The following is an 11,918-nucleotide window of genomic DNA, read 5'->3' as shown; positions in this document are numbered from 1 at the left end:
CAAACCTGTAATTGAAGAAATGCTAAAAGCAGGGATCCTGCGTGAGTGCCCTGATGCATCATGCAATACCCCCATCTTCCCAGTAAAAAAGGCTGATGGGCAGTCATGGAGAATGATTCAAGACTTAAGAGCAGTAAATGACGCTGTACAAAGCACAGCCCCAACAGTACCAGATCCACACACGTTAATGAACGGCCTTAAGCCAAATATGGCATGGTTCTCAGTGATAGACTTGAGCAATGCCTTTTTCTCCATTCCTGTAGAAAAAGACTCACAAGGATGGTTCGGGTTTACACATGAAGGAACAAAGTACACATACACCAGATTACCTCAGGGGTATGTGGATAGCCCAACAATCTTTTCACGAGAAATAGCAAATTGTTTGGCTACATTACAGATACCTGACACATCGCAGATTTTGGTATATGTAGATGATATTCTTATTGCGTCACCCACACAGGAAGAAAGCACAAAAGTCACACTACAAGTACTGACACATTTGGCCAAAACAGGAAACAAGGTTTCAAGACAGAAACTTCAGTTTGTGAAAGAGGAAGTGATCTTTTTAGGCCACAATTTAAACCGAGAAGGGAGACGCATACACTCAGAGAGGAAACAGACGGTGTTAAACGCACCAAAACCAACAACAAAAAAACAAATGATGCAATTCCTTGGGCTGACTAACTATTGCAGAGCATGGGTTATAGACTACGCAGGAATGACTCAGCCCCTACTAGATTGCATATACTCAGACAATGACATGAAAATGTCCGGCAAGATAGAATGGACACAAGAGGCAGAAGCTGCATTTGAAAGGACTAAACAGTGTCTCGTAGGGTCATCAGTGTTAGCATTACCAGACTATGAAAAACCATTTGTACAGTTGACTGCAAAAAAGGGTTTATGACATCAGTATTGGCCCAAAAACACGGCACAAAACTAAGGCCTGTCGCTTACTACTCTAAAAGGTTAGACCCAGTAGCACAAGCATTACCAGTATGCGTACAAGCAGTATGCGCTGCAGCAATGGCGGTACATTGTACAGCAGAAATAGTTTTGTTCCACCCACTCACACTGATGGTTCCACACGCAGTCACCATGTTGTTACATGACACCAAAATGGCTTTCTTATCACCTGCACGTTATTTGGCACTGACAGCTACACTAATGTCACAACCACACATTGTGATAAAAATATGTAATATCTTAAATCCAGCCACATTAATACCTACAGCAGAAGATGGAGAACCACACTGTTGTAAAGAAGAGACTGACAGAACATGCAAACCAAGACCAGATTTGAAAGACATACAACTACTCAGTGGCGAAACATGGTTTGTGGATGGGTCCTGTTCTAAATCTATAACAGGCCAAAATCAAACAGGGTTTGCAGTTGTATCACACTCACAGGTCATAAAAGCAGGCCGACTCCCCCACACATATTCTGCACAAGCAGCGGAATTAGTAGCTCTTACAGAAGCATGCAAAGCGGGGGTTGGAAAAGATGTGACTATGTGGACAGACAGCCAGTATGCGCACTCAACAGTACATATATTTGCAGCCCAATGGGCCCGCAGGGGCATGAAAACGTCAACAGGAAAACCAGTCACCCATGCACAGCTGCTGACTGATCTTTTAAAAGCGGTGTTGTTGCCGAAAAGCATCGCTATATGCAAATGTGCTGCGCACACCAGTGGGAAGGATGCAGTAACACTTGGCAATGCACACGCGGATAAGGTAGCAAAGCTAGCAGCTATGGGCGAATATGGGTTCCATATCCTCTTGCAGAAGGGGGAAAGTGTTTCACAACCGATACCTCTTGTGATATTAAGGGATATGCAGAACAGCGCACCCGACAGAGAAAAGAAGAAATGGTTGACAGATAGTGCAACCACAGACCCTGAGGGAACATTCAGAATAAACAACAAGATAGTACTCCCTGTTAGTCTCTACAAAACAGCAGCTCATTTGAGTCATGGGCCGTGCCATGTCTCAACAGGAGGGATGGTGACAATAATAAATGAACACTTCCATACATACAACTACATTACATTTTCTAAAAACTTTTGTAGAGCCTGTGTAGTATGTTGCAGACACAATGCTCAAGGCAATGAGCGACCACAGAGAGGAAAGTTTCCTCCACCAACATACCCGTTTCAACACATGCATATGGACTTCATCGAACTAACACCATGCCAAGGGTACAAATACTGTTTGGTAATGATATGTCCGTTTTCAAAGTGGGTTGAAATATTCCCAGCAAAACATGCAGACGCTATTACCGTAGCAAAATCCATATGCAAGACAATAATACCAAACAGAGGTATTCCAGAGAAACTGTACAGTGATAATGGGTCCCATTTTGTAAATCAGGTTATTACCAAACTGTCCGAACATATGGGGATAACATTAAAAAACCATTGTGCATATCATCCACAGAGTGCAGGCTTAGTGGAAAGAACAAACGGAACAGTAAAGTTAAGACTAAGGAAAACAATGGAAGAAACAGGAAGACCATGGGTGGAATGTGTGTCTCTAGTAGAAACATGCATGAGAATCACGCCCACGACAAAAGGGTTGTCTCCCTTTGAGATCATAACAGGAAGGCAATTCAGACTACCAATCACAGACGAGGTGAGGGAGGAGGATGATGCTGAGGCAGAGACTACATTAGCTGAATGGATGAGCAGACTCTTCAGAAGCAATGAGATAGCTCGAACAAATAACTTGCCAGACATTTCTACCCCCTTACAGGATATTCGAGTGCAGACTGGTGACCAGGTCCTCGTGAAGGTGATTAAGAGGAAGCATTGGCACTGTCCACGGTGGGACGGTCCCTACACGGTACTGCTGACAACACCGACTGCACTAAAAATCGCCGAAAGAACTACGTGGATACATCAGAGCCACTGCAAAAAGATAATACCTCTCCAACTTAACAATGGATAAGTGGTGGAAGTCCGGCTACAAAGGGCGGTGTTTCATTAGGAAATACTGGTCTCAACCCCGGTGAAGAAAACAACAGAACCACTATCACAAATATACTATGTTGGGAAAGGTGTTGTGTGTAGTGACCCTGATGGGTCTGACGCTAATGACAATAAAGACACTGTAACCAGCTAGTAATTATGAAAAACAGGAGGGAATGTTAGAGTTTATTGAAGGATAAATGTGTTTTCATAATGTATTCTCATTGCTGTGTTACAAGAAGCATAATGGAGGAACAGAGAATAGTCTGTTCAAATGGCACACATACACACACACACAGATTCACATGACTGAGAGTCACAAGATTCACACTAACAAATAAGGCGTTGGTCAACACCACATGATTGTCATGTTACTGTATTGTTGAAATAAAAAGAATGCAATGGGAGAAGGCGAGCGGAGTTGGTTAAGGAGTTGACATTGCATGTCACTCGCCGATTCTCCTTGCAGCAAGTAAACTTGAAACTCGAGTACTGTTATCTCTGTTCACTGGATTTTGGTTATTGAACCGAGCTGGGGTTTTACCCTTACAAAGTAATATAGATACCTCACAATATGTAAATTATGACCAAGCCTCATTTAAGAAATGTCCTACACTCACTGACAATTATGGGCACTGATTTAACTTTTCTGGTTGACTCAGGGGCCACACACTCCGTGGTAAAAATGGCAGATTTGCCAAATTGTAAATTTAGTGGTATATATCCACTCAATAGGAGCAAGGTGTAAGCGGCAGGTGTAACTATGAAGGAGAAGTTTTCAGTACCAGTCCAGTGTAGAGATAACGGTGATGACAGCCACCCATTTCCCACATCAGTCAAACACAGTTTCCTTCTGTCATCTGTCTGCCCTATACATTTACTGGGCAGAGATTTGATCCTCCGGTTTGGCCTTGACCTAATTTCTACAAAAAGTCTAAAAGTCAGACGACCATCCCCTACGATGGTCCAAAATTCTCATTTGAAGAGGAATTGTGTTTTGTGTATCAATGGCTTGCTACATTTCCTGATTCTCAGAAACTGTTGCGTTTGGCCCGTCAACGTGTCCCCTCACTGGCTGTGTTTATGGAAGCTCCTCATTTACATTGCACTGCTAGCGTTTCTGATGATACATGCAAATACTATGATGAATAGTTTCTGTTGGAATGTGTGAATGACGAAATCATGCTTAAAACAATGTATTGGAGCTCACTGCGCAGCGCTATTTCTGTCACACTCACACCCACACAACACAAGCTTTATCAAATCCCAGGGGCGGTCTTACACATTTCACTAGCAAGGGGCCACACTGATAGATGGAGGGATTTGGGTCCACTCGTTAAAGATTGGGAGTCAGTCACTGATTGGGCACCTACACACACAGAATATGTTATATACTCTATGTCACGTGAAATTTGCACGAACGTAGCCATTCTGCGCACATTGCTGTTGGTTGAGGATGATGACGTTGGCGATGCCACTTTTCCCGCCTTTACGGGTAATTCTCATATTTCTGAGCTTCCTGCCACGCTTTCAGATGTGCCATACTCACTCTGGGCAGCTCACAAATATGAAGTAGGTTTAATCCGCTCTGCCGAACCTGTTGTAATCACTCCAAAGTCTACGTACCGTCCCAACCAACCCCAGTACCCATTAAAAATGTGAAGCCATTGATGGCATTCGTCCAGTTTTTACCTCCCTGCTTAAACAAGGGGTGATTATTGCATGTAATAATTCTCCAGTCCGCACTCCTGTTTTTCCGGTTAAAAAGATCCGGGACAAACCCCCTGACGAATGGAGATTTGTGCAGGATTTACGAGCTGTAAATGAAGCCGTACATGCACGCGCGCCGCTCGTTCCAAATCCTTATCTCATTCTCTCTCAGGTTCCAGCCTCTGCAGCATTTTTCACTGTTGTAGACCTCTCAAATGCATTTTTTAGTGTCCCTGTACACAAAGACAGTCAATTTTGGTTTGCATTTGAATATGATGGTAAGCCATACACATTTGCACGTTTGTGTCAAGGCTACTGCGAATCTCCCACTGTGTACAACCAAGCATTGTGTAAAAGTTTGGCCTCTCTACAACTTTCCAAAGGCACCGCTCTCATACAATATGTTGATGACCTCATGATTTGCGCACCCACAGCAGAACAGTGTGTAGCTGATACCATTTCCTTGTTAAAACACCTCGCAGCCACAAGGCCAGTTTGTCTAAACTTCAATATGTGCAAAAGACAGTTACATTTCTGGGTCACATCATTTCAGGAGAGGGAAAAACGCTTTCAGATAAGCGTATTGCATCATTGGCTGCTCTGCCAAAACCTGTCACTAAGTGACAGATTATGTCATTTTTGGGTATGTGTTAGGGGTGTAACGGTTCACAGAAGTCACGGTTCGGTTCATACCTCGGTTTGGGGGTCACGGTTCGGTACGGGTTCGGTACAACAAGGAAAAGCAAAATAAAGTCCCAAATGCATAATTTTTTTGCTGTTATTTATTTTTAACAGTAGTGCACGTTTTGGTATGAAAATAAGTAACTCTAACATTTGGAATCATTAACTGTATTACACAGTTAAAAACAAACCACAAACAGTAACACACACTCAGATGGCCATATTATTTATAATGGCTGATGTCAAACTAAAAAAAATGTCTTGAAAATATTAAAATAAATAATAAGAAAGTGGTTCAATCACAATCAATAAAAGGCAATACAGAACTGTATAACATCTCCTGATGTCAAAATATAAAATAAATACAATGATAAATATAAAACAAAATAAAATCTGTACCTTTAGGAGCAATGTCTAACATGTGTAATTAACTTGTGAGTGGGTGAGGCCATTATGCCTAAATAAAAGGTACTCAAGCTTTACTCTATTTTCAAGTTTTTCTTCAAAAAGATGAGTTTGTCTACGTTGTCAGTAGTGAGGGCAGATCCTTCTCACTTCGGTTAAATGGATTCCTTGCGTCCCTCACTTGCGTTGTTTCCCTGTGACTAGTCCCTCCCACCAGGGAAGCATGGAGAGACGCAAGGAAACCACGAGAAGCAGGGAAATGAGTTTTAAGAGCAATGGGACGTCCTTTCCTCCGGAGCGTCACGGGAAGCGACGTCCGTTTGATGACGCCGCACAGCTGATCGTCTGACAGCAGCTCTGTCCCCGTTATTTTCACAAACACCCCCGCCTCTGTTAGTACACATTTACTGACACAAACATATGTATCATCTGTTGTAGACCCCAATAAATAAAATCAAATAAGAACTAATTCTCAAAAAAGATAAACGCCTTTCTTAAAATATATAAACAAACATTAGTTGGATTAATATTGATTAGAGTGCACAATAGAAATAAAATAATTGAGAGAAGAGAAAGAGATATGTTATCTATCAAAACCCAGTTAGATTAACATTCATTGGATTGCACACTTTGTTTGTGTGGATATGTAGCACATTAACATTTTAAATAGCACTTAATGACTGACTGAATGGAAATGACAATAAATGAAAATGTAAAGCGAAAAAAGCGATCATGAAAATGTTTCCAAAAAATGAATAAAATGATTTTTGACCACTTTGTTGTTCAGATATATCACATATGTGTAACTAAATGATACATGAATTGAAGCAAAACACCGTATAAACTGAGGAGTGACTCCCGTGAGGTTCATGTATTTTCTTCACTCCGCTGGGAAACTGCTCTCATGTCAAGAAGCATCAGATCAGTGCATGCGCTGCATCGTCCAATCAGTGAGCGATACACAGTAAGGGGGCGGGGCGAGTGTCTGAGGATTTCATCGAAGGATGGTCTGGTGGTTCCTAGGTTATAGCTCCTCCGTTATCGCTCCTCGCTCCTCCGGCAGAAATAAGGCCATTGGGACGCTACTCAAGATGACGCAGACAAATCAACTTCCGGTGAGACCGAGACCGAGGAGCGAGGAAATGAAAAATAAGAGAAGGGCCCTATGTCACCTGACGTCGAGAAAACCCTCTCGCTGGCGACTGAGACTGACTCGGATGTGATTGAGCATGTTTGACGTGTTACCACTAGCATACCGCACCGCTGTCGAACAACGCCGACACACTGTCCTCGTCCGATCCACAACTCGCACCCCATCATTGTTGTAGTCCACAGGGAACCCGAAATGTTCCCACACACCTGATTTAAAAGAAGCAGGTGGGTCTTCTAGCTCCTGTGTGTTGTGTGAACTCGCCATAGCTACTAACTTTTCTTCTTCATGTATTGTGTTCGTTTTGTTGTGTTTTGTTCTTGTTCTTCATTTGTTATTTACGGGCGGCTGGCTTTTAGGCGCAATACCGCCCCCTGGATTATATATAGTGTAATACTGCCCTGAGTGACAGACTTTTTTCCCACTCGTAAAAAAAGGCGTATTCTCCGTGTGACTGCATGTGCCGAACCGTGACGTCCGAACCGTGACGGTACGGGACGAATACGGATACCGTTACACCCCTAGTATGTGTTCATACTGCAGGCCATTCATTCCTAACTATTCTCCGCTCGAACAACCACTCCGTACAATCACGCATGTCACCGGTTTGAAACCTGCAGATCGCCTTATATGGACACCGGAAGCTGACGAAGCCTTCATTAACATGAAGCTGGCTCTCCAATCCCCGCCGACACTAGGTATACCTGATCCTACCAAGCCTTTTACACAGGCAGTGGATGAACGCGATGGGTGTATGACCTCAGTTCTCCTTAAAGATCATGGGGGAAAACAGAGGCCTGTTGCCTATTTCTCCTCCAAGCTAGACCCTGTAGCTGCTGGCCTGCCAAAATGTCTCTGTGCAGTTGCTGCAGCTGAAAAAGCTCTCAACTCCTCACGTGACATTGTAGGTTATGTACCTTTAACACTGTTGGTTCCACATGCTGTTTCTCTCATCCTCTGTGAACAGAGAACATCACACCTCTCTGCTGCACGTTATTTTAGGTATCACACATGCCTGTTAAACATGCCTAATGTTGAAGTCAAACAATGTACCACTGTACGCATCTCTTATGCCTACCAGAAGACTGTGACGAACACGACTGTGTTGCCGAGCTTCTTATTGTATGTACTCCTAGACCTGACTTAAAAGATGTACCCCTGACCAACCCTGACCTGATTTTGTATGTTGAAGGGTCCGCCTCTCGCGACCCTGTGGGTACTAATCGGGTGGGTTTCTCTGTTGTTTCAGATTCTGCTGTTCTCCGTTCCGGAGCGCTCCCATGCCACCTCTCAGCACAAGCAGCAGAGCTCGTAGCGCTCACTGAGGCCTGTACTTTTGCAAAAGGCAAAATCTTTAACTATCTACACTGACTCACGTTATGCTTTCGGGGTAGTACATGATTTTGGCGCTATTTGGAAGTGTAGACAATTTTTTTTACTCTGATGGAAAGCCAGTACTTAACCATGTCCTAGTTGCAGGCTTATTGTACGCCATTCTGCTCCCGTCTGAAGTTGCAGTATGTAAATGCTCTGCACACACCAGCAACACTGACCCCGTCTCATTAGGAAATGTGCTAAATTGACACATGGGTTAGACCATGTGTCAAAAGGGGGGATGTAGGCCATTAATCAACATTGGTACACAAAGGGGTTCACAGTAACTGCTCAGAAGCATTGAGGGTAAGAAACACTGTCTTGTAATCGTTTGACATGTGGTCCAAATGGGTTGAAGCATTTCCGGTAAACGCACAAACAGCAAATGCTGTGGCTAAAGCTTTACTAAGGGAAATTATTGCTAGATGGGGGATACTAACAGATATTGTTCTAAACTGTATTAAAGTAAACATGTAAACATGTATTAACATTTAACCTATGGTTAAAATGGGTTGCTGGGACTGCTCACGAACAAATGGTAGGTGATTGTTTAGCTTGCGCGACCGCTCGTCCCCACTTGATAACTGACCCAGCTCCTCTCTTCCCTTCAGATACCTGGGGTTACAACTGTATGTTAAAACTTACCCAAATGGCTAGCCCATCAAACTGTACAACCTTAGCCAGCCTTTTCCCACCGATTGATAATGGCACAAAAACAGGACCCTTTACTCCAAGAAAAGGCAGAGGGGGATACACTTGTTTCGAATTAACCAGCGCCTCCCCTAAATTTAATCTGGGTAATGTTTCCTCTGACTGGTGCAACAGCACTCTAGCAGGTAATATGGTAGGTCAGTGGGCTTTACTATTATTGTGGCGGCCGACGGTTGTATACCAGAATTCCGGAAGCATCAATAGGACTTTGTGCAATGACCCGCCTCCATGCCCCTTTGACATTACTAGGTGATAGATTAATTCCCCTCGATGCGAAACACGTCTCGAACGGTCAGTTAGCCAACCGACGGCGAAGACACGTCTTAAACAAAAGAGACGCAGAGGTCAACTTTGACCTTTCCAGTAACTCCCCTACTTACATTGACTCCATAGGAATCCCTCGGGGGGTCCCTAATGAGTACAAATTAGCTGACCAGATCGCGGCAGGGTTCGAAAATATTCCTATCATTTCAGCTATTCTTCCCATTACCCCTAACAAAAATGTAGACAGGATTAACTTTGTACATTACAATGTCCTCCGTTTAGCAAACCTCACTAGGGACGCAGTAGAAGGCCTAGCTGAACAGTTAGGGCCTACCTCCCTTATGGCTATACAAAATAGAATGGCGTTGGATATGCTTCTGGCGGCGAAAGGGGGTGTTTGCGCAATGTTCGGTGATATGTGCTGCACGTTTATTCCCAACAACACGGCGCCTGACAGTTCCGTGACTAAAGCCTTAGAGGGTCTACGCACCCTATCTAAAACCATGCATGAACAATCAGGGATCAACAATCCTATGGAGGAATGGATGACAAACATGTTTGGTAAATGGAAAGGTTTAAGTAAGGTTATATATATATATATATATATATATATATATATAACCTTACTTACACTCACTGACCCAGATACCAGCACACACACATATTCTTTTCAAGGTTCTTTCTGGGGCCAATATAATCTCAGACACCAATATATCTGTGTACAATGTTTGATTGTCTGGGAAAGAATAGTTTGTGTGAAATATTCCTTGGGAAAGTAAAGGAGTGAATTCAGGTGCAAGATAAAGATTGACTCTGTCCTTGTTTACTTCCGAAGCTCTCACGCTCTGTTCAGAAGTAAAATACTTTTTCCCAGAACTCTGATTCGCTGTATTGGGCCCGACCAGAAGTGAATCCAACCAATAAGAACACCTAGGGGAGTGAGCAACCAACACAACTCCTCCCCACGGACTCTCTGATTCGCTTAGGAGTGAAATCGACCAATTCGAGATTTGGGGGTGCAGAGAAACCGACACAACTCTGCCCCCAAATATGTCTATGTATGCTGATGTTTATTCATGCACGATGCCCCCTGTTTCTGACTGGCTGGTCCCGATATCTGTATCACACAGCAGTAGAACTGGGAGTCCAGAGTACTCTGTAACTTGTATTGGTGTTTTTTACCATTAAAATCAGATTATTGTTATAACTTTTATTCCGGTGTTTTGAACTCCTTTTATTAAATCTGACCAGGCTCATCTAACAGACGGCGCGGAGCGGAGGTGGCTTTAAGCCACCAGCACTGTGTTTGCTCCTACAATACCAAGCAAGATGTCTAGCGACAATGGTTCACATTTTGCTAATGAGGCCATTGCACAGATAGGAGAATACCTTGGCATGGACATCAGAAAGCATTGTGCTTATCATCCACAGAGTGATGGTGCGGTTGAAAGAGAGAACGGTACAATCAAAAACAAGCTAGCAAAATGCTGCGCAGACACAGGTTTATCCTGGACACAAGCCCTGCCCATTGTGCTGATGTACATGAGGATGCGGAAACGAACACGGAGTCAACTCAGCCTTTTTGAGATCCTTTTTGCAGCTCCTCCACAGATTGGGATCAAGGCGCCAGGATGTCCTCTCCCCTCCACAACTTTGTGTGAGGATGCTATGTTGTCATATTGTGTTAACCTGTCATCCAATTTAGCAGATATTAGACGCCAGGTAGCGGCAGCTCTACCTACCCCTGCTACTGGTCCACTCCACCTTATCCAACCAGGCGACTTCGTGCTGATCAAGGACTTCCGGAGAAAGAGCTGGAAATCCAACCGTTGGCAAGGTCCCTACCAGGTGCTTCTCGTCACCCAGACAGCGGTCAAGGTCGCAGAGAGAGCCACGTGGGTCCACGCCAGCCACTGCAAAGCTGTCATCTCCGCCCCGGTCCAGCAGAAACAGACGACGACAAGTGACGTGCCAAGTCACCACCAACACCACACACGCAGTACATACACCCTAGTACCGCACACAAGAATCATGGGCGACAGCCAGCTGTGTTTTTTTTTTTTGGTCATGAAGGCACGGGCTCAGTCAGACTAGACACATCCACTAAGGAGACGACGACACCAAGAACATAAACTTTGTGCCTGATCACTGGCGAGTGATTGAAGATGGAGCCCCTCGGACAAGAATTAGCTAACTCCCACCTGGACTAGAAACATGCTAATGCAACATCAATTTGCTCCAGACATCCTGTTTGCCTCAAGGGGGGGCCTATGTCACGTTATCGGAGACTCTTGTTGTACATACATTCCAGACATATCAGAGAACTTGACTCGCACCATAAAACACCTTAACACACTTCTGGCAGACATGAAGGCTGACAACGTGGACTACGACCCTGTAGGCTGGGACTGGTGGTCCTGGCTCACATCGGGAGGGTGGGAAGGCTGGCTGGCCAGAATAGTCATGCCACTCCTCACCATCATAGCCTTGCTCTTCTGCTGTACATGCTGTGTAGTTCCCCTCATGAAGAAATGTTTTTCTAGTATAATCTCCTCTGCATTTGTACAATACACCGCTCTCCCTCAAACCACTGACAATGTTACGGCCAACCCAGATTCAGCCCCCACTGATTCCGATACTGAAGAGTCGGACAC

At 44.1% G+C, this 11,918-nt stretch overlaps 1 protein-coding gene across 1 annotated transcript; it reads left to right on the top strand.

Annotated features, from left to right (window-relative positions):
* The first annotated feature begins 421 nt into the window (after positions 1-421).
* LOC117553907 lies at positions 422-8,230 on the top strand. The gene is made up of 3 exons (XM_034228017.1): positions 422-2,495; positions 2,673-2,844; positions 8,165-8,230. The coding sequence occupies exons 1-3, from the start codon at positions 904-906 to the stop codon at positions 8,228-8,230; spliced, it is 1,830 nt and encodes a 609-aa protein (XP_034083908.1). The 5' UTR covers positions 422-903.
* The last annotated feature ends 3,688 nt before the right edge of the window (positions 8,231-11,918 follow it).

Source organism: Gymnodraco acuticeps, unplaced genomic scaffold (assembly GCF_902827175.1).
Source record: "Gymnodraco acuticeps unplaced genomic scaffold, fGymAcu1.1, whole genome shotgun sequence".
Classification (NCBI taxonomy): Eukaryota; Metazoa; Chordata; class Actinopteri; order Perciformes; family Bathydraconidae; genus Gymnodraco; species Gymnodraco acuticeps.
This window is presented reverse-complemented; position numbering and strand designations above follow the sequence as displayed.